We start from the raw sequence: 23,499 nt of genomic DNA on the forward strand, positions 1-23,499 counted from the left end.
ATCTGTTTCATGTTATTTGAATATAATACGGTGCGCCTTATGTGTGGCTTAAGTACAGATATAGACCCCGTAATTGAGACTGCGCCTTACAATACGGTGCGCCTTATGGTACGGAAAATACGGTACTGCATAGAGATAGATGGAGGGGGGGAGAGATAGATAGAGAGAGCGAGAGAGAGAGAGAGAGAGAGAGAATGTCTTGTAAATTTGACACATCACAGAGAAGAGTCTTGTTAATAAGCCAGACAATGAACAGTTTTCCCACAAGACCGGAATCTATTTGTGGTAGTGGGTATCCGGTGGCTGGCCAGGGGTTTTGGGGTAGGGAGGGATTAAAGTTAAACGAACACTTACCGAATATTTTATAATAAATTAAAGTATTTCAATAAAAAAAAACTATTTCTTAGCCGGATAGATACAGTGGGTACTGAAAGTATGCAGACCCCTTAAATATTTCACTCTTTTTTTTTTTATACTGCAGCCATTTGCTAAAATAATTTAAGTTCATGTTTTACCTCATTAATGTACACACAACACCCAATATTGACAGACAAAACAGAATTGTTCAAGTTTTTGAAGATTTATTAAAAAAGAAAAAATGAAATATCACACAGCCATAAGTATTCAGACCCTTTGTCCAGTATTTAGTTTTTCACACCTGGATTTGGGGTTCAGTTGGCTTCATCAAGCCGTGATCTTCAACTCTCACTGGAGCAGTTTGCAGCCGAGTGTGAAGCGGCTGGGATGAGAATCAGCACCTCCAAATCTGAGACCATGGTGCTCAGTCGGAAAAGGGTGGCGTGCCCTCTCCAGGTCGGGGATGAGATCCTGCCCCAAGTGGAGGAGTTCAAGTATCTTGGGGTCTTGTTCACAAGTGAGGGAAGAATGGAACGGGAGATCGACAGGCGGATCGGTGCAGCGTCTGCAGTGATGCTGACTTTGTATCGGTCCATTGTGGTAAAGAAGGAGCTAAGCCGAAAGGCAAAGCTTTCAATTTACCCGTCAATCTATGTTCCTACACTCACATATGGTAACGAGCTGTGGGTCGTGACCGAAAGAACAAGATCCTTGATACAAGCGGCCGAAATGAGTTTCCTCCGCAGGGAGTCCGGACTCTCCCTTAGAGATAGGGTGAGAACCTTGGTCATGCGGGAGGATCTCAGAGTAGAGCCGCTGCTCCTCCACATCGAGAGGAGCCAGATGAGGTGGCTGGGGGATTTGATTTGGATGCCTCCCGGACGCCTCACTGGTGAGGTGTTCCGGGCACGTCCCACCAGGAGGAGACTCCAGGGACGACCCAGGACACGCTGGAGAGACTACGTCTTTCGGCTGGCCTGGGAACGCCTCAGGATCCCCCCCGGAAGAGCTGAATGAAGTGGCTGGGGAGAGGGAAGTCTGGGCGTCCCTGCTATAGCTACTGCCCCCGCGACCCGACCTCGGATAAGCGGTAGAAAATGGATGGATGGATGGATTTGGGGATCATCTGCCATTCCTCCTTGCAGATCCTCTCCAGTTCTGTCAGGTTGGATGGTGAACATTGGTGAACAGCCATTTTCAGGTCTTTCCAGAGATGCGTAATTGGGTTTAAGTCAGGGCTCTGGCTGGGCCATTCACGCAACAGTCACGGAGTTGTTCTGAAGCCACTCCGTTATTTTAGCTGTGTGCTTAAGAGTCATGGTCTTGTTGGAAGGTGAACCTTCGGCCCAGTCTGAGGTCATGAGCACTCTGGAGAAGGTTTTCATCCAGGTTATCCTTGTACTTGGCCACATTTAATTCAATTAAACAACTTTGACACTTAATGACATTTCTGTTTGGTGGTTTACCGTGTGGTTCTTGTAATGTAAAACGGCTGCCTTGGCTCAACATAGGTTGGAAAGCACAGATCTAAACATTATTACTCTCCTAAATAAAAGCTCAAGTTATTAAATAAGTCTTACATAATGCACATAGACTAACGTTTCATAATTCACATCCAACAGCGGTAGAGGAGTGATTACATTATCTACCTGATGATAATCATACACGAATGAGCTCAGCTCCTACCTAAAGGTCACTACATAAACTTTCATTTCTTCATTCATGTGACATGGACACTATTCTCACCTTTTTGGCTCTGAACACCACCACAATCTATTTAAATTTAAATGCTACATTTAAATGCTGCTAGACCTCACACCGTTCGGAAACTCAGAGCACTATTGGAATGCGCACTCTCAGAGTCGAGTTAGAGCATCAGGTTGAATTTCAAAATGCATTTTATAAGCACCGCTGTATAGCCACACTAGCCGCAGCCACGGGAAGGCCCGAGGCCCTGAGCTACATAGTCACAAAACGCGAAAGTTCTAAAAAAATAAACTAGCTTTTGGATTCAAACATACAGTACAAGACAGCAGCGCGCAATGTCTTCGGTGCAAACAAGATTGTGTCAGCAATAATGTCTTAATTCCCGGATTTGCAAACTTAGACGTTACGACCAAATTATCAATTGATCTTATCAGATTGGTATAAAGTCTAGTAAAAATTACCAAGCGTGTTCAACTTTGTGATAAATAAAATATCGGTGTCAGTCTTACCGGCAGCCGGTTGTCAGAATTGTCAAATATAATCTCCACAAATGCAGAAATAACACGAGGACCAGTTCCCTCCTACAAAAACAGAAGGGGAAAATTTATGTTTGCATGATGACAAAAAATAAGTCTTACTTGCAACTGATGCTACCCTTGAAGGTACTTACATGGAGCAAGGCCAGGCGCTGCTCAGGTCGGAGGTGGCTAAACTCATCACTGAGCACAAACTGAATGGCTGGGGAGGAGGAAATAAACAATCACCCTTACCTCGTTTTTAACAAAATCATGGATGTATGCTGCTATTCTAACCGGCCCACTTACCATAGAAAAAGTTACTTTTTCCTGATCCATTTCGCCCAACTGTGAAAGAGAGGAAACAATTTAATAAAATCAATGTGTCATGAGAAATCATCAGGTGTGCTTAATTTAACTTAATTGGTCTGAACATTATTATCCATTTCCTACAAATCACATAACTGTTCATCTATCTATGCCAGTGACGTATAGCGACAGGCAGAACAATGATATAGCAGTATATAATGTTCAAACAAATAGATACAGATTTCAAACTGAGTAATACATTCATGAGTATTTGAGATTATTCAAGATTTGTCTAATGTTGGGAAAGACTGTTCTAGTAAACGAATGTGGGTGTCTTCATCCAAATAACAAAACATACAGCATAAAGCAGGAGGAGGTGGTTCAAGTGACCCAGTACCCACCGATGACATTGTGCTTGGGACTAAACGGGTCTACCACAGTCTGGTCCCTGTAACTTCGGAACCCCTGGATGATAACCTGCACAAGAACCGTCAATGTATCTTTATAAGAGGGCACCAAACTTTCAAATGCATTGCGTTTACCGTGTAAATGCGCCGGACAATAACTATTTACTCGAGTGAGTAGACTATAATAGTTATGGCTTGACGCTTCAGCTAACTTTAGCCAAACAGCTTCAAAAGGGGGCGGGCAATTCAAAGCAGCATTTTCTATGGCGCTCTCGTTAACCTTAACGTGACGGCCATTCACAACATGCTCAATGCGGACTGTCTGAACTCCGTTATCTTAAACGAAACAAGGCTTTGCACTAAAACTGCGACTTATGATCTGCCTTCATTCAAGCAAGTAACAGTGCTGCTAGCCCACTCGGCCCAGTAAGGAAGCAACAGGGACACACTGGTGTCCTTAGCTTACCTGTTTGATGTACATCTGAAGTCTATTTCGGGCGTCTCCTTGTCTGAATCAGGAGCTAACCGATCAGCTCCAGGTAAATGGAGATAGCGGGTAAGTAAAAGCCCACACTTGTTCGAATATTTTATCGGGTTTGTTTGTTTTTTTTCGCATTTAAAACCGGTGAGCCATTCCGCAGTGGAGGAAAACACGGAAAATGGCGGCGGGGGCGGGACGAATTGGCTCATACCACAATGTAAAAACACAGTGACTACGAAATAAACATCCACATGGTAACGCGGAACAATAATCCGTATTGGATCAAATCTAGCAACAATTCTAAGTTTTAAATTCTGAAGAAACAAGCTGAATGTTTTATTATTGTGTTCGTGCCAATAAATAATCATCTTAACTGTTTCGTGGTGTCGATGCGTCCCTATTTGCAACTTTGGTACAGACTATCTGGGCGCCAAAGGAAGGAATGAGAGAAACATAGCGACGTAGATGCGCGAATGTTAAAGCGAAATTTTATTTTATATACAGTACAGCAGACTGTAGTCTGGTCTGCTGGTTACTACGAATACGCTTTCTTATCGATAGGTAACTAATTACTTGTGGGATGTTTTTTGGAACAAACTCACTGAATCACGTGTTCGTGTCAAGTTCGTTGACAAAGACTGCAGATTGTATTATTATCGATTGTAAAAAAAAATAATAATAATAATAATAAAGCACTCTTCATCTAAACCTGATTGGCCAACTCTGAGCCACTGCAGGTGTCACTGTTGCCTTTTTATGTACAAAGATGTTATCCTGTGCCTTGTGGATTTAGCCACATGATAGGAGACATGAGTATTATGCCGTTAGCTGCATATTTATCAGTAGTGGGAAGTAACAAATACTTTGTTGCTGTACCTGAGTGGATTTTTTAAATGCATCCTTGAGTATGTATTATTGATTGATTATGTATTGCTTGTATTCAGGGGAATAGTTAGTCATTTGGGGGTCCAAGGCAAACCAGTTTGGGGCACTCTACATCCATGTTATATATATTTTGAATATTAATGTTGATCATCAACTAAAAAGTGTGAATTTGAGAACATTCTCCTATTTCCTGAACTAGATAAAGTCCTTAAAATTCATATCTAAAAAAATAATTGATAATAACATGAATCATTTAATATATCTGTACTTTCTTCTTACTTTGTCAAAATTGGTGGATTACTTTTGTCAACCCCAGTGAATGATAACACGATGTAAATAGAGAGAGGTTAAGTATAGCCAGACAGAAAAAAGAGCCACGGCAGTGACATGGAAGAACATGACCCAGGGAGCATTAACGATGATGACGCAACAGATAGAAAAAAATTTAATAGAATGGTTAGATGCTCCAAAAATGATTTGTGGTAAATACGTTGACTTTGTCTTGTGCCAGCATAAAAACCACCACCTTCTGCCGCTCAAAAATTCTGTCTAATTTGAATCAACACATACTGTATGCACATTAGTGGTTTTTTTTCTTTTTTTTCCCCCTATTTGTTATCATAAGCTTATTTTGTGCAGTTGCATCAACTTGTTTTAGTAGTGTGTCCAGTGATTCTTTTTTTTTTGTACTCATTAGCATTATGGAAGTTAATAAAAGAGTGGAACTGATTTTTGTGCAGCTTGGTTATCAAAATCTTATATAGAATTGACAGTCATTTGTATACCATTGTACTTATAAGTACATTTCAGAGTCTATTGTTTTTCTTTACTTTTACCTTAAGGAGTTGAATCAGTCATTCTACGTTTACCGGTGTATTTTAGCTGTATTTCTACTAAAGTACAGTGTGTGAGTACTTTTGCCACCTCTGATATTTATTCAGTGATTGCATTAAGACAACTCTTTTTCAACTTTTATTAAACACATCAACATCAACATTACTGGAAAAAAAGATTACAATTTTAAATAAATTTAAACGCCTGACTGACTTTGTGAATAAACACAGAAATCACAATATCAACCTAAGGCATGTATATTGCAGGTTTATCACTGTGCTGTTGTCACTGCCTGCAGCATCAGCGTCATCCCATGAAATGTGTATTACTACCAATTTAGACTTTCTTTTCTCTAGTCTGGTCTGCTGGTTTCAACACCAGGCACACAGGGAGCTTTTACATTTGATTCATTTTCAAGTAAGACTAAAAGCAGTCACATTTCTTTCTTTTTTTTTTAAGGCAGTGCAGTTATTGGGCTCAGCTTGAACTGATGATGGACTGGGGACTTCAGGCAAGAGGTAGGGAGGGTGAATACAGATGGCTCAAAGTTTTTGGTGTTGAAGGAGGTGCTGATGTCATTGGCAAAAAAAGAAGCAGACTCTGGGGCACAGGGAGTGGCGGGTTCAGGTGTGGCGGCATGAGTGGGCGCCGTCGAAAGGACTTCTGACTCAAACTGCAGCAGCTGACCCATGAAACTAAAGTTGGGTGAGATAACGGCCCGGCGCTGCTTGATGATATCGAATGCTGCATCCAGTCTCAGCTGCTGGGTTCTCATGATGTAGGCCATGCAGATGGTGGGGGAACGAGAGATGCCCGCTTCACAGTGCACGAGGACCTTTCCCCCAGATTGCTTTATGTGATCTGGACACGGGACAAAAGGCCAACAAGTCAATCATTGGACATGGATGTGCAATTTTCTTCAAAATGGTTACATAATATTTAAAAAGAAAAACTTTAACAGTACAATCACAATGGGAAATTTAAATGGACAGCTACTATGAATACTGTGACAGCATATAGAAAATAATAAATCACATTTGAATGAACTTTGAAGAAATAACCTGCCATTTACTCCCACTCACTAATCATATACCACAGCTACATAAGCACCACCCACAGAGAAACTTTGCAGGGGCCACAGGCTTTGTATATTTTTATGATCTTAAATCCGTGTAATTCGTACACACTTGTGGTGGTTCTGTAACACAGCTGCATGGAACTTAAGTCCTCCTGAACCATTGTGGGGCAATGGGTGCTGCCTTTTGTGACACAGCGAAGCATGCACTCCGACTGACATGACTGTTCGTGTTCATTCCGAGAACATGTTCTCTTTTTAGGCACGTGCATGCAATTTAACAGAATTCCTTTCCTAAAAGGTCATTTCAATCAGCCCCAGTGAGCCCCTTGCCTTGATGGATGTTTTAATGACCATGGTGTCGTGGTGGGCTTTGCCTACTATTTTCAGTCATAAGGTCAATGATATTTATTTTTAACCCCTAAACTACGGGTGGGGGACCTACAGCCCAAAGAACATTTGATACAGTCTACCGTACAACAACTAACCCTAAGATGCTCATAACATTTAATAATAAGCATCTATTGTTCCATACATTCAGTATGGCCAGAAATAGCCCCAAATAAAAACAAGGTTACCCACCCGTGCCCTAAACTGTCAATCATCCCCACTTAATTGAAATAACTCGGCAGCTTAGTAGATGAATTTTAGAGCTCTTGGCTCAATGTAGGCTAAACCTGTTCCTGGTACAATTAGTTGTCTTATGTAATGAGGACTCAATGTAGGCTGCATCCTCAAACAATACACAATAGCAACAATAGCCCCCAAACAGTACTGGTCAGTCCAGTCGCTCCTGGCTGAGCTTTGTCCTTGCTTATGCCTGTCTATAAATAACCACCAACTCATTGTGTGCATCGTTTGCTGCTGCTTTTATAATCTATCATTGCTCTCCCACACACTCTATTCTCCACAGGCTGCTGCTGCCCTCAGGCCCACCTGTGAGCAACTGACCACTGTTGAGGTGTGTCGCCCCTCTTTTCAACCTCCTTTGCCTACGCATTACTGCTCAGCCACTTGTCACACTGACTACACGGCCTCACCCACTGGAGATTAGGCCTAGTAGGCGATGACAACATGAGAAGGGCTTTTTCAAGCTAAGACACAGGAGTCAACTCCTCAGCAAATCCTGATTGGAAGGGACCGGTTGGATGCGTTGGCGTAGGCTCGAGGTCAGGCGATCACGTTAAACTGATTAGCACTGGGTTTCTTATAGTCCTCTATTTGTGAACGGCAGCACTGGCAAGCACAGTGAGGGTTTATTAGAGGCAGACGAACTCCTTTTAAAAATAAACACCTATGGATAGGAGTCTTTGTCTATGTCGCCTAATTCAAACGGAATATTTCCAAGACTTCCTGCACGCAATCTAAAACTATAAATGTACAGACACAAGTTGTTATTTTGGGTAAAGCTCTATCCTGGGGAAGGTACGTATATTTCCCTTGCCAAATAGTCTGCAAGCGCACTATTTTAAGCAGGGAGAAGAGACAAAAAATAAACGTGGAATGATGATTCAGAAATAAACCTCCAGGTGAAAGCCCTTAGAAAACCTATTTAACACCGCACACCCAGCTAAAAGGTTTAACTCACCGATAAATTCTATTGCCTCTTGGAAGTGGGAGCTGATGTCTGCCACGTGGCTGTCCTCCACTGGGATCCACTTGTAGTTGTAGTGGCCCTTGGCCGAGTGCATGTCCCTGCGTGACACGTTGAGCAAGGCAGTGATGTGAAGGTCGGTGAGATAGTCCTGCCTGGAGGCATGGTAGGCACTACCGAGGTAGAGGAAAGGCAGGATCTCCACAGGTTTACCCTGAAAGTGAGAGATGGGCGGAGGGAACACCAGATAGGAGTCAAGATAAGGGGGTCTAATATACAACAAGGTGTGATGTTGGCTCTTAATTGATGACCGCATGCATCTAATTAAGAACTTGTCAACCTGGAGCAAACCATTATCCTTCTCTGGCATCTAAATGATTCCACTACTATGTGGAGGTAGATATTGCACTTCCAATAACATGATGCCGTCACTGAGTCAGAACATCAAAGAAGGAAACGAGTAAAGACGTAAGTATATAACACTGGCATCGCTATGTAAATTTGTCAGTAGGATATGGGCGATATCAAAGTAACCTCACTGGATGATTTAACTGGTACAATGAAGTTTGGTCAACGTCAGTACAGGGAATCCTGATCAGGCTTTCCAGCATGGGGTGTCAAGTGGGAATGGTGGTACGTGTGATATCATAGCAGCGAGACAGCATATGAATTAATGAAAGAACTGTATCGTTTGGTGAAAAGGGGACATCAGTAGGCAATGCCATGATGTCACAAGCCTGTTTTAGCAACAGATGCAACTGCGCATTTTTGCATAGCGAGGCGGTATGCCATAGTAATTAGATGCATGATGATGTTAACACCATAAAAAATTGTGAAAAACATAGGGTCACCTGGCCTTTGATTGTATTGCTGAAAATGCCAATAAATTCTATGCTGGGCAGGGGGGCATTTATCCTTTCCTTTTTTTTTTTCTCATTGAGTTTGAATTGGCTGTGGGATGCATGGATGGATTTAAAAATCATTCAACTGCTATTTTAAAAAGTATTACTAGATCCATCCCTTAATTTTGTATAGCGTTTGTTGCCGGTGAGCTGTAGCATGTATCACAGTTGACTTTCGGCAAGAGACGGGTTACACCCTGGAATTGTTGCCAGCAAATGACAGAATACAATTAAAATTTGTATTTTCAAATCATCAGTTCAACTGCTTGTCTTTTGGTATCACACAATAGATTGATAGTTGAGATGTAAGTATTTTGAGAAAAGGTCATGGACCAAAGGGTGTTTTTCTCCATCTGGCCTGCTCCCTATCTCGGCCCCATGGGGTCACACAATATCACAGTAGTCTATGTTTGTGTACAGCGACTATGCTAAATACAAACCACTCGTGCGTGTTTTATGTCATCCTAGAAAAACATGGATGTGGGTTTTGGCTGGATGATGATGATGGGCTGCCCTTACCTGATCATAAAGTGGTTTGTGGTGAGCAAGCTTCTCACTGCTGGCTCTTTTCTCGCTTTCAGTTCCGCTCTGCTCGATGCTTTCACCTTCAGTGCAAAGTTCTGGGTATTGGGAGTGGAAGTTCTCATATCCTCCTGTGAGAAGGGGCGATTGTCGGAGGGGGCATGAAGACATGTATTGAGTTTAGAATAAACACCACACGAATACACGCCTTGTGAAACCACAGTTTATGAAACCGATTTAGCGCCGGATTATAACCTGATTATAAGAGCCTCATTAATTACTGGAGTCCGCTAATCCTTTTCACTTCCACAGGATGTAAAGGCGACAGACGGAAATTGGGGTGTTTTAACACATGATCACAAACACAGCCAATTATTTAGATTACATTCTAGCTTTTTTTCACCAATTACCCTCCATTTGTTTTTTTTGCTACCGAAAGTCGGTTTCACAATTTGTTCATATTTGTCAGTACTGACTCATCGGCTCCCGTGACGCACATTTAATGCAGTCTGCTTACAACACGAACGTACATAGAAGAGTTTCTTGGTGGAGAACGGAATGTGTAATAATTGTTTGAATAGGCCACAAAAGACACATTAAAATAAATTTCGTTTAAGAAAAATAATAATAAATTGTACTTTTTTTCCACAGTAAAATCATTTTCATTTTCAAAGGAAAACAGTTACGTGTCGATGACTTATTGGCGGTCAAGATATTGGCATTAATAAGTCATCGCCCTGCTTATGAGTGTTTTCCTAGTCAGTCGCTTAATATGTGCCAAAGAAAGTAAACCATTTTTGCTTTTCTTTTTTTCACCTTTTTAAAAACGTTTTTCGTTACCTTTTAAGAAGCAGATGTTGGTCCCGTTGGCCACATGCGTCAGGGTGTTTATGACTATTTGTGCTACGCTTTCCTTCTTCAGCTTCTGCCAGTGGGACGTCCGGTCGTCCAGAGCCACCACCGCCGATATGCTCCCCTCACGAAGCCGGGCGAGGGCTCTCTCGTCCGGGATGACGAACTGCAGAGGCACCGGTCCTCCCCGCGACCTCCGGACCACCACGGAGTTGAGATTGACGTTGACGGAGCCTCTGATGTTGGAGTTCGTAAATGACAAGTAAGGTCGACAGTCCACGATAAGGCAGCTCCCGCGCTCCTTCCTGATGATCCTCCGCAAGTGGCGGCAGTCGATGCTGGACACTTTCATTTTTATTGCCCAAAGAATGCGTGTGGATTCCTGAATGAAGAGTGGCTGCGGGCGAACGATGAGCCCAGCGCGCCTCAGTGCCTACATTGCCTCTAAGGGGATTCCGGCCGAGTCTTTTTCTAGTGAATGGGACTTTGATGTGCGTGACGCCGCGAACCATATATGGACAGCGGCGAGGCGTGGTCGAAGCCACAGACCCGCCCACAAGGATGACGGCTGCTGCGTAATCCCGCCCTCTGCGTGACGTCACACAGCGCTTGATTAACTCTTACTCATCCTCACGTCCTTTTATTTCCAGCTTTCATTGTGAACTTTCGAGAAACGTGGCCGTGATATAAACTCAACAAAATAGACAACGTTGAAAGACAAACAATTAAGCACAAACCGTTCACAATTTAAATGGGAATCATATTTCAATGCAAAGCATGCAGGAACACACATGGAATTTGTTTCCAGCTGTTGGTGTCACCCTAGCACGATCTGTAATTTGCAGTAGTATACTCAAAATACACGTGCAAGACATTTTAGACATAGTAAAAGAGTCAAGTCCCTGGGCCTTCAGTATGGAATAAATTCACCTCTTAATACCACCATTATTGCGTCACAGTCAATACTATATGAAAACAGCGTATAACAGCACGCAACTGCGCCACTTACATTATCTGGAGAACTTAAGAATCATTCATCCATCCATCCCTCCATTTCCTATAGTACTTGGTGTGTTCGAGGTTGAGCCTATCCCAGCTGACTTCAGATCGAGAGGCCGGGCACACCCTGAACTGTTCACCAGCCAATCGCAGCACTTCAGAATCAATATTTTTCTAGTAACAAAAACAAAACATTTCAATAAAATAGATCCTACTCATATGTTGATTATAAGTTTTAATGTGTGCACATCCCTACAGACTAGTTGGCTGGACTAGACAAGACTACAGATGGAAATTAGCGGTCTTCTAAATCTGGTGCAAGCATCTTTTCACGTCCATTGATATTGATTAATGTATGTGCACACTGTCCATAAACTTAATAAAATAAAATAAAAAATTAGGGGTGGAACAGTTAAAAAACAATCCACAGTTCAGTTCATATCACAGTTTTTGCTTCATTTCAGTATATGTTGAGTGTTAGGAAAACAATTGTGTCTTGTATTGTCAGGTTAATACTGAAAGAGTGAGGCAGTCTGACATTTGACACATCATTGTGACAGTCTGACCGTGATTAAAAGTAGGCGAGATTCTGGCTGCAAGAGAGGAGACATCACTCGTTCCAAAATGCTTTTCAATTATTTTGGAAAGAAAGATATCTTTAACAAACACTAAAAACAAATACTATCCTTATTCCCTGTCACTAAAACGCAGTGGAGACCTTTATGCATACTGGGCTCAAGAAGTGTATCATGAATATATGAAAAACATGTTTCTTCAAGCTCTGACCTGAATTGGTGCATGAAAAAATGTATTTTAAAACTACCTTTTATAGCAACAACTCAAACTACTTTAGCACAGCACAAAAACTCTTTTTTTTTTTTTTTTTTTTTTAAATCCACCTTTCCTCAGGACATAGCCAAAGTGCTAAACCGGGGAGAAAATGAAAACGTGGTCCAAAGGGTGTTTTAATTGTACCGTGTAGAGTACAGGTGTCACACTCTAGGCCTGGAGGCCAGATCCGGCCCGCCACATCATTTTATGTGGCCCGCGAAAGCAAATCATGTATGTCAACGTAATATTTTTTGCTAAAATACCAAAACTGCTGTCACCAGTTGATCCAGACGGGACCCAAGTGTCATGAACGGAACAGAGGAGAAGACCCAAAAATGCACGACTCCAAAACAAATGGACAGTTTCCAAAAAGAGAGGTTTAATATACGGGCAGAGGTCGGTACACAGGCAGGCAATCCAAAAAAGGCAACAGTATCCAAAAACGTGAGGCAAAAAGGCGAGGTCGATAATCGGAACAGGGTCTAGTCTTACTGTGAGTCTTTGATGTGGAAACAAGGAACGCTGGAACGCGACGACAAGGTACAACGAACTGGCGACTAGAAAGAATGAGACACGAGGTTAAATGCAAGGGGTAATTGGGGTGAACGAGGCACAGGTGGTGAAGATGCTCTCAGGAGCAGGTGTGTACGAGACAGGGGGGAAACAACAACCGGAACACACACCTGTGACACCAAGAACAGGCGGAGGCTGAAAGGTTGTGATGAAAAGTATTATTGAACAAAGGGGAATGGAGATGGTCCTTGAGATATGCTGGCGGGTTGTTAAGGCATGGAACGTGTGGCAAACAGTGGCGAGGACAGGCGGCTGGCTTGACGCCGTGGGTGCGAGGAACACGGATGGAACACTGAGGGCAAGGAGAGACACAGAGGTCAGAGAGGACACGAGGAATTGAGTAAGCTCACGTGGAGACTGAGGAGTCGTGGTACCGCAAGAGAGCGTTAATACTCCGGCGACTGCCTATGATCATTACTGTGGTTATAGAAATGTAGCTAGCGACAGCATCGTAATGAGAGCTGTGTCTGACATTTTGGTAACCTCCATCAGAAACAGTATGATGCAGTTCAATTATACACCACAGCAAACGGCAGCCACGATAACAAACATGCTGTCAAATGAATACCACTAAAATTGAGCATATTATCTTTGTAAAGGCAGAATATTTGATAAAGCGCTTGTACTGGATATCACAATGTTGTGACTTGTGTAAATATAATAAAAAAATAAAATGAGGAAAAACTGCACCAAAAAGTTGAATTACATATCATTTACATATACTGGCTAATATTATTGACTAGTCACACAGCTTGTTTCTTTAACAGAACAAAAGATACTGTTTAATTTTCAGTCAATACTCTTGTTTTTTTTGTTTTTTTTTATAATCAGCCATGTTGTGGTGTAGCAGACTTTGTAGACTGGACATGTCGCTGACAGAGGCAAACACTAACTTCCGTTCAGTCCCATGTATAGCCGAATGAACCTGCCTTATATCCTTTGGCTCGTAAGCCTAAGTCGTCAAATGAATTAACAGGTTTAAATGTCGCACTGCGTGCACTCACATGACATGCAATCAATCCCGGGGCTCAAGGCTGCCTATGTTTGGGTCATGTCTGAATGCTGTCTGTTTGACTTTAAACACAGTATAGAAGTAACACTGAACTTTTTACATTTAGGTCACACTACTTTTCTTTCTTTTAATATTGAATGCTTTTTTTCATGTCACTATAAGATGGGTACATGTATTGATTAAGTACAGTCACACCTCCAAAGTCAAATGCAATTTGTTGGTGATATTAGTTAACTTGTAAGTTTAACATTTATTAAACATTCTTAACTTTCATGCACATATAAAGAGAAGCTAAACATGGTATAATACAGCTAAACTAAACAAAACCCTTTGAATTAATTAATATAATAGTCATTGTCGGGCAGATCCTTATATCTCCAAGCCACTATTTTTCAGAAGAAAAAAAAAAAGACCATCTTACTTGACTCATTTATTTGACCATCTTACTTGACTAGAGTTTATTTGACTCTTGAAAGTTGGTATTATTACTTATATTGCAACTGTTGTGCCCCTTATTGTTACGTTAACGGTCGTTTCTGTGTATGTTACCAGTTGTTCATGGAATGCGTACCTTATGTAACTGTCACATTTATTGTAGATTTATGTTGCACTGTTTTTTTTTTTAGTTAAATTATTACTTGGGTAGTGTGTGACAGAGTGACCTCTTGGTCAATTCCTCTAAATAGACGAGTCCATCAGTGGGTTAAATGTTAAAAGAAAACGAGCGTCAAAACAGCGTTAGTACTTATTCTGTGGAACAATTCCACCTGAATGATACTGATTGAGTATATCATTCATGATTTCTTGTATTAAATAAATATGTGGTATGCAGAGGTGGAGAGAGAGAGAGACAGTGTTTGTTTCTCTGTGCTTTGGTAAAAGTAGCAAGTCACTTCCAGTCTAAGGGCCCAAATCCAAGTGAAATCATAAGTCATTGCTGTTGAAGTCTTGGAACATTTTCTCATGTCAAGTCTTCTTCTTTTCCTTTCGGTTTGTCCCGTTAGGAGTCGCAACAGTGCGTAATCCTTTTCAATGTAAGCCTATCTCATGGATCCTTCGCTTTAATACCAACTGCCCTCATGTCTTCCCTCACGACATTTATCAACGTTCTCTTTGGTCTTTCTCTAGCTCTCTTGCCAGGCAGCTCCATCCTCATCATCCTTCTACCATTATACTCACTATCTCTCCTCTGGATGTGTCCAACCCATCGAAGTGTGCGCTCTCTAACTTTGCCTCCAAAACATCTGACCTCGGCTGTCCCTCTGATGAGCTAATTTCTGATCCTATCCAACCTGGTCACTGCTAGAAAGAACCTCAACATCTTCATGTCCGCCACCTCCAGCTCTGCTTCCTAGTGTCTTTTCAGTGCCAATATCTCTAATCCATACATCATGGCTGGCCTCACCACTGTGTTATAAACTTTTCCCTTCATCCTAGCAGAGACTCTTCTGTCACATAACACACCTGACACATTCCTCCACCAGTTCCAACCTGCTTTGACTCATTTCTTCACTTCCTTACCACACTCACCATTGTTAACCCCAAGTTTTCAAAGTCCTCCACCCTCACTATCTCTTCTCCTTGTAGCCTCACTTTCCCCCCATCCACTCCTCTCATTCATGCACATATATTCTGTCTTACTTCAGCTAATCTTCATTCCTCTCCTTTCCAGTGCATGCCTCCACCTTTCAAACTGTTACTCCACCTGCTCCCTACTTTCACTGCAGATCACAATGTCATCTGCGAACATCATGGTCCATGGGGATTCCAGCCTAACCTCATCTGTCAGCCTATTAATCACCACTGCAAACAGGAAGAGGCTAAGGGCTGATCCCTGATGCAGTCCCACCTCCACCTTAAATTCCTCACACCTACAGCACACCTCGCCACTGTTCTGCTGCCCTCATACAGTACATGTCCTTTACTATTTGGAAAAAAAACTCTCTCTCTGTGTCTGGGATGCTCAGAACTACTCATCCAGCTCCTTCCAGAATTTCTCTTTCACCTTCAGTTCGCATCCTACCTGTGGGTAAACACTAATTACATTATACATAATACCCTCGGTTTTCACCTCCAAGACATTCTTAGCCAACTCTTCCTTAAAATAAACCCTACTCCATTTCTCTTCCCATCTACACCATGGTAAAAATAATTTGAACCCTGCCCCTATGCTTCTCGCCTGACTGCCTTTCCACCTGCTCTCCTGGACACACAATATACTGTATCTACCATTCTCCTAATCATCATGTCAACCAACTCCCTAGCTTTTCCTGTCATAGTCCCAACATTCAAAGTCCCCATATTCAGTTTTATGCTCTGTGCTTTCCTCTTCCTTTCTGCCTAAGAACCCGCTTTCCATCCCTTGTTTGTATTCGATGCACAGTAACTGAATTGCCACCGGTGCCCTGTAGGTTAACGGCGGTGGTCGCGGACGTTGTTAACCCGGGCCACAACCGATCCGGTATGGAATGTTTTGGATGAACGCTCATATTTGTTTGGCAAAGTTTTAAACTGGATGCCCTTCCTGATGCAACCCTCTGCATTTATCCGGGCTTGGGACCGGCCTACAGGTTGCACTGGCTTGTGTCCCCTGGGAGGGACAGCATTTGTGTCAAGTCAAGCCTAAAGTCACCAAATTCATGACTTGAGTCTGATCTGAGTCCAAGTCATGTAACTCAAGTCCACACCAGCTTGTTTTGCGCCTTCACGCAGCAATTGCTGAGAATGAAAGCAGAGAATATTGTCGGTTTTGGGCTGTCGCCACTTCACTGCGATGGTACAGCCATGGGGCGCTCGCTATTTTGTGCCTTTATGGGCATCATTTTTGCAATCAGCACTGTTTTTGTTTTTGTTTGTTGTTTTTGTTTTTTAATTTTTGAGAATGTTGGCGATATTTGCGATGGTGCTGCTGCAAGAAGCGGAACCGTGAGGAGCTTCACCCCCCAACATGGAGCCAAATGCATTCGGGAGGAGAAATGGCGACTAAAGAGACCCGGCGCTAAAAAAAAGTAAAGTGAAGTGTGAGAGAAGACTAGATAGGACAAGGAATTTTGAACCAATGGTGTGGTGGTGATGTTATGGGCTGTGGTGTATTTATGATTGTAGTATTATTTTATGTTTTGTGTACATGCTTTAAATTTTGTTTTGTGCACATCACATTGTACAGTTTGTGGTATATGTATTTATTTGTATTTGGTTTTGTGTTTGCCTTGCTTTTGTCTGCAGTCATGTCAGAATTGCAAAAGATAATCTATTCTCAATTGCTTTACCTGAATAAATTAAGGTTACATAAAATATATAGAAAAATAGATCAAGGATAATTGCCATTCAAACATTTAACATAGTCTGTTCAACACACGTGTACACCATAAACATGAATAAAAGGTAAATATGTTTTTAAAATAATGTGCTGGAGAAATACAAATTAATGAAAATACTTAATAGAGGGTAGTGAAAAGTATATATAACAGAAAGCAATTGGACTGCTGCACAAATGGATTCTACCATATACAGGTACAGCACTGAATGTGGGATACTGTGTTGTATTTGCACTGACATGTTGCACAACTCCAGACGTTGTGAAAGGCACCAGGCGAAAATCCTGGTCATCAAAACATCACAGAGCAGTGAGTGGACCCGAATGAATGAATGAGTGAGTGAATGTGTGGTGGTTTTGTGGAGGTTTGGTGTGGGGTTGGATGGGGGAAGAGGTTGAGGCTTAGCGGGCCAGCAGGCACCGTGCCATATGGTCCAGGCTAATCTGGGCTTGTGACATCACAGCTAATTAGTGTGCCAAGGCCCACCATCCGTTTCTAAGCCCTCATTTCATTATGGTGTTTTCTGGTGTCAGCTGTAAATAACAACAGTGGAGCCTTAGGAGGCCGCATGGTGGACGACTGGTTAGAGCGTCTGCCTCACAGTTCTGAGGACCGGGGTTCAATCCCCGGCACCGCCTGTGTGGAGTTTGCATGTTCTCCCCGTGCCTGCGTGGGTTTTCTCCGGGCACTCCGGTTTCCTCCCACATCCTAAAAACATGCATGGTAGGTTAATGTTCACCTGAGTAGGGGTGTTTTTGCAACTCTAAATTGCCCGTTGGTGTGAATGTGAGTGGGAATGGTTGTTTGTTTGCATGTGCCCTGCGATTGGCTGGCAACCAGTTCAGGGTGTACCCTGCCTCCTGCCCAATGATAGCTGGGATAGGCTCCAGCATGCCCGCGACCCTAGAGAGGAGAAGTGGGTCAGAAAATGGATGGATGGAGCCTTGGGACACACAGTGTCTTCTACTTGCCTTTATGAGAGCCTTCTCTGTTTAGCTGCCTCTCAACTGGTTTCCACGTGAGCAGTGTGAGGTCCTACACCTGAACAGGACTTCATTCAGGATATGTCATATTTTCTTCTCAGATCATTTCCTCCATATTTCATGAATTTCCTGTGCTTATACACTGATGTAAGGAGTAATTAAGGTGGAATGGAAGTCATTGCATATTTTGTTATACCCATAAAATGAGAGAGCTTTTGGAAAGATTTCCAGGATTTTCTCAAGTACAGTATGTCACTGGGCCTTAAGTGGCCACCATACTGCCAATATTCACGGGTGCCTTGAGATTAGGGGTTAAATGGCTTTTTGTATTTTTTGTTGTCGATCCTAAGGGTCGACGTCGACTAGTCGATGACATCATTATTTTTTTTCAGTCTCATCACTGATCACTGTGTGCACCTCCAAACACAAGCTTGTTAACTCACTCACTCACTCACTCACCCTGCTGTCCTCAGTTGCACAGACCCCACCGCCCGACTCTTTCAGCCAATCAAATTCAGACACTTGCTCATCCAATTACATTTGGATACCTTCAATGTACAGTCAGAATTTGTACAACTCTAACACCAATTCAAGTACATGGTTGCTACAGCAAGTAATTTTTTTCTGTCAATTCAATCACGGGCCGATATTACATTTTCATCAGGCAAACCCTGCTTTTCAGACGAAAAAAAAAATAATTTCCCCCTCATTATTACTATTATATTGTGTACAAAAATGTAATTTAATGAACTTATTCATTTAAAATAAATGAATTTGCTACAGGCTGGTATTACTGTGTTACTGCTACGGCTTCTCATGGTTTCGTGAAACAGATAGTAATGTGGCAATAATGAGGCAGATGTCTTTAATCACTTACACACACTGTCTATTAAGACTTAATGGTAAAATAATAACCATTTTAAATAATAAACACTTCCCTGAGCCTAATTAACATAACATGACATTTAGGCCTACTATAATGATTTGGCTATGCATTAGTAACGCTGCCATTCTCGCATGACATCTTGATGCTATTGTTTCTTTATGTTGGGAACACGTGTGAGACATTAGCTATATATCGCTAGCTAGCAAGCTGGCAAAGCTGATGAAAAGAAAAGTTGACCGCGAATGTAAGAAGTATAAAGAAGAGAGTACAGAAAGGTATGCGTTCATCCTACCTGCGTTTATAAATACCAAACCAACTTGTCCCGGGACGTTGGCTGCGTGAAGCGGAGATCCAACGTGGCTGCCGGAGGTCTGCCAGGCTGTATTATACTTGGGGAGAAGAAAATCAGCGCAAGATGTACCTCTCGCCTGATCGATTGCAAAGCGACGCTCAGGCAGGCAAGGTGCGTTCGAAGTGACGATGATGTGTGCTGCAATTCACATTAGTTGTCACCACTGTTTTTTTTTTAAATTATTATTATTGGCCGATTAACGTACACCCCTTATGTAAACAGTTACAGCCGCTTTGTAGACATTACTTCAGCATTTCAGTCACGTGGGCAAGTCAGTCAATCAGTGTATTTCTTGTCATGTTGTCACATATCACAGGGCCAATCGGGTGCTTAAATACTGTAACAAGGAAGTGAAGTGAGCGCTGTCTGGTCCCCAGGCCACCAGTTTGACGCCTGTGCTCTAGACTGTTCAGAAAGTCAGAGTGTTGTTGTAGTTTGCCGTTCGGTTATTCAGAGCGCCACATTCTGGGAGTGCCTGAGCGCTGACTCGGGAGACAGAGCATCGGGGCCGTTAGGGAGGACCAGCACGGAAGCTGTTCAAGAAAGTCGTTCAAGCAAGGCGGTCGTTCGTAAATTCAAAGAAAGGGAGCACGCTCTGCCTCTAAGGACGCTCCACTCTCAGAGTAGGGCATCAGAATGAATTTCCGAACGTACCCTAGATACACCAGCATGCTGTATCAGCCCGACTAACCGATGTTCCTACATGGCGGCCATGTTGGGGAAGTCGACGTTCCCATAAAAGGCAATGCTCGGACATTGAAAATAAGTCGGAACTTTCTTATTTCTTATTGTGTGAGCAGATGCTACAGTATATTGTTCGTCTTTTTACTTTTAAAAGAGGGCATTTGGTGAATTTATTGATGACTGATGTAGGGATTTAAGGTTGCTCATTAGCTAGTGTTAGCGTTAGCCTTTTCAGATGGGCGTTTGTAGCACTTGTGCTTTTGTTATGATTATTAATATTCATTAATTTTCCGCGCTGCTTATTCTCACTCGGGTCACGGGCGTGCTGGAACCTATCCTAGGTGTCTTTGGGCGAGAGGCGGGACACACACTGAACTGGTCGTCAGGTCATCGCAGGGCACATACTGGATAAACAAACAACCATTCGCACGCACATACATACCTACGCGCAATTTAGAGTCTTCAATTAACCTACCATGCATGTCTTTGGGATATGGGAGGAAACTGCAGTAACCGGAGAAAACCCACGCAGAGAGGGGGAGAACATGCAAACGCCACACAGGCGAGGCCGGATTTGAACCCGGCTCCTCAGAACTGTGAGGCAGATGTGCTAACCGATCAACACCGTGCCGTATTTATTAATAGATTTGCATATTTTACTAAATGATTGTGCTACCAGTCTCACTTTTAGTAAAATATTTCCACATGCTTGATGCACTGCCATACTTTGTTGCGCCGACCAAACACGTTGATTTCAGCGAGGCGTCTGTATCCAAAATGCGCAATTAGTCGGCCTAAAGGTGTAACCATTATTGCGGAGTTGCAAAGCTGACGCATCAATTAGACTAGTCGGTTGAAAACAGTACGTAAGATATGTTCACTGACCACGCTTGAAACGCAAAACACTTGTTTTGCAAATCATCTTTGCCAGTTGAAATGAACGGAAATGCCATTAATTCATTCCAGCCTGCCTAAAAAAAAAAGACTTGTTTACAATGTGCTTTTTAATAATAAAAATTGAAATCTAGTATGTTGTACTTTATAAAACATAGAGTAATAACAAAATTAAATAGAATGTAATGAATTAATTAGTTTATCGATCATGATTTAAGGTGTCGTTTCAATTAATTGTGATGCTCCTTCTGGTGTGCCTGCTCTACAATACAGTCTTAGAGACCCAAAGGGATTCAGTCAACTGCAATATTAGCCATTTTTTTTTTGCAGAGGATAAAGAATTGTCTGTCTACATGTGTTGCTCCAACGTTTGTGTTCAAATATCCGTTGCTTAATGGCTTACAACACTGCCACAATCGATGCTAATCGTTAGCCTGTCAATGGCGATTTCTATTATATTTTAGCATTAAGCTAGGAAGGGCATTCTTAGGCAAATTGTTTTGGGTGTTTTTTATATACAACTTGTGATTCTCTTTGTTTCATGTTTAGTTTGACAGTAAACTGCAGCTGGACGTGGCATAAAACTGCTTAGACAATGGCACTTTTTTCAACTGAAAACAGATCAAAACTATGTCTGTTAGGCATCTTGTTTACATGCCAATGCCATTTTGTATATTGAAAATTGGTTTCAAGTGGACGTTTTTGAAATTTACAGTGACTTTTAGTGTAAACAAAAAAAAATGGTTGAAAATGAAAATGGTTGTTTGTCAAAACATGCATCTTGCGTGTGTATTCCATGTCAATACAGTTCTCAACAGAAATGAATATACCTGTTTTAAAAAAAGTTTTTTTTCAGACATTTCTCAGTAAACACAGGAAAAATATCCAGAATTATGAGAATTATTAGATTCTCATTGGTTGAATTTTTTTTGTCTAAAATTTAGCTTCGTTTTTGAGACTTTCATTATCAGGGTTCACAAATTTTTGTTACAAAACATTCTTGCATTTTAAGTGCCACATTTGTATTGAGTTTTTTATGGTATGATTTACAACATCCAGTACATACTGTGTACATACATGTTAGATTCTAAACAGCTATGACAACCACTATTCAAAAGACTGATTTGGATAAGACCCAGACAGACAAGTAGTTAGTGTTCATACTGTACGTATAGTTATATATATGTATATTGGTGGATTGTCAGTCATTTTTGCAGCTCATTTTGAACAGGGATAATTTCGACAACATTGTCAAAACTTTGCTCCTGGTGAGGTGAAAGTCAAAGAGCTTTGCGTACCTAAAATAATGGAAGTGCTGAATAAATGCAACCAATTTACTATTAATCCTGTGGAACACAATCCAGCGCAGCGTTAATGTGTTCTACATAAAGTTTTTTTTCACTCTTCTCTAACACACTGTACAATCCAGTATGTTCACCTGAGTAGGGGTGTTTTTGCTAGAAAGGTACAAAGTGTTCTAGCCAAATGTTCTTTACGCAAATGCTGTCAGACTTTTCATTTTTATAACTGACAATAATGCTGGCTCGAGGCTTAAATTGTATGGTATGTGAAAGCGTCATGTCACTTCCTGTCCAGATAGTCCGTTTTTCCATGTGACTTATAAAAAGCACCCAAACACAATAGGCCCACCCCCTCCTCAGCGGTACAGGTGTTTCCTGGTTTGCTGACATGCCCCAATAAGGTTGTGTGACTAACTCCAGTCACATGACCTGACCACAGATTACACCCAAAACACAAGCTTCAAAATATGATAGTTTCAAAACTTTTATCAGACACAGATGAGCAGCTGCTATCTGGCTACTGCTACTGGTTACTTCCGCTACAGCGTATACAAGGAAATATAATCAAACTGATCAATATGCAATAATAGATTCATGAGGTAAAACCACTGTGTGATTAGTTCACACTAATATCACAGTACAAAGTCATCACGGCAATTTGCCGATTTATGAGATTATTATGATGCTAGTGCTCATCTAAAGAATACGTACAGTACTTAATATGCACTATATGTCTGTAAAATACTACATAAAATGTTTGATTCTCTCACAAATGAAAAGCTAAGCAGATTGTCATTGTTAGTTGAAAAAATGTTTTATAGTGAAGGCGAAAGTAGCTGTGGAACATTTATTATACTTTCGGTTGAGCAGAAAGATGTTCAAAATTTTATTTTAAAAAGAATATCTAATGTAATCTAATTTCAGTCAGTTGCCAGATTCGGAATACAACAGGAATGTTTGGCTTTCATGAGTTCAAGTCATGATCTGATGGCACATATGACACATTCTGCACACAAAAACACTCAGCCACATACGCACATGCTTCAAAGGCTTGAGTCACTCCTCAGTCCCACCCACTCTGCTCCTTAATATGACTCCTTGATACGAGCCAATCATTTGACAAGACAGACGAGGCCAGAGAAATTAAATAAATACAAGCAAATGCAGTAGAAGTGAGCTCACCCTCTGGCTGAACTTGACTATTGTCTCACAAAATGTGACTCCAAG

At 41.7% G+C, this 23,499-nt stretch overlaps 2 protein-coding genes and 2 long non-coding RNA genes across 4 annotated transcripts in view; 1 reads left to right on the forward strand and 3 right to left on the reverse strand.

Annotated features, from left to right (window-relative positions):
* The window catches only part of smc3 (structural maintenance of chromosomes 3), a 41,099-nt gene extending 37,124 nt beyond the window's left edge, over positions 1 to 3,975 (reverse strand). Inside the window, exons 1-5 of the mRNA XM_061769418.1 lie at positions 3,762 to 3,975; positions 3,290 to 3,365; positions 2,889 to 2,927; positions 2,735 to 2,802; positions 2,574 to 2,645 (exon numbers count right to left, since the gene is read on the reverse strand). Coding sequence (XP_061625402.1) covers positions 2,574 to 2,645; positions 2,735 to 2,802; positions 2,889 to 2,927; positions 3,290 to 3,365; positions 3,762 to 3,776 — 270 coding nt within the window. The 5' untranslated portion in view covers positions 3,777 to 3,975. The remainder of the gene's footprint in view (positions 1 to 2,573; positions 2,646 to 2,734; positions 2,803 to 2,888; positions 2,928 to 3,289; positions 3,366 to 3,761) is intronic.
* Positions 3,239 to 7,531, forward strand: LOC133476270 (uncharacterized). Its single transcript, XR_009788009.1, has 2 exons — positions 3,239 to 3,851; positions 7,484 to 7,531. It is a non-coding gene; the product is annotated as an uncharacterized LOC133476270 (long non-coding RNA).
* Positions 5,621 to 10,916, reverse strand: dusp5 (dual specificity phosphatase 5). Its single transcript, XM_061769419.1, has 4 exons — positions 10,429 to 10,916; positions 9,586 to 9,719; positions 8,159 to 8,378; positions 5,621 to 6,356 (listed from the first exon to the last, which is right to left on the reverse strand). Exons 1-4 carry the CDS (start codon positions 10,790 to 10,792, stop codon positions 5,950 to 5,952), a joined length of 1,125 nt encoding a protein of 374 aa, XP_061625403.1. The 5' UTR covers positions 10,793 to 10,916; the 3' UTR covers positions 5,621 to 5,949.
* A 1,864-nt stretch (positions 10,917 to 12,780) lies between these two features.
* Positions 12,781 to 23,499, reverse strand: part of LOC133476269 (uncharacterized) — a 34,253-nt gene continuing 23,534 nt past the window's right edge. Inside the window, exon 3 of the long non-coding RNA XR_009788008.1 lies at positions 12,781 to 13,135. This is a non-coding gene — a long non-coding RNA (uncharacterized LOC133476269). The remainder of the gene's footprint in view (positions 13,136 to 23,499) is intronic.

This window comes from Phyllopteryx taeniolatus, chromosome 4, assembly GCF_024500385.1.
Source record: "Phyllopteryx taeniolatus isolate TA_2022b chromosome 4, UOR_Ptae_1.2, whole genome shotgun sequence".
In the NCBI taxonomy this organism is placed as follows: domain Eukaryota; kingdom Metazoa; phylum Chordata; class Actinopteri; order Syngnathiformes; family Syngnathidae; genus Phyllopteryx; species Phyllopteryx taeniolatus.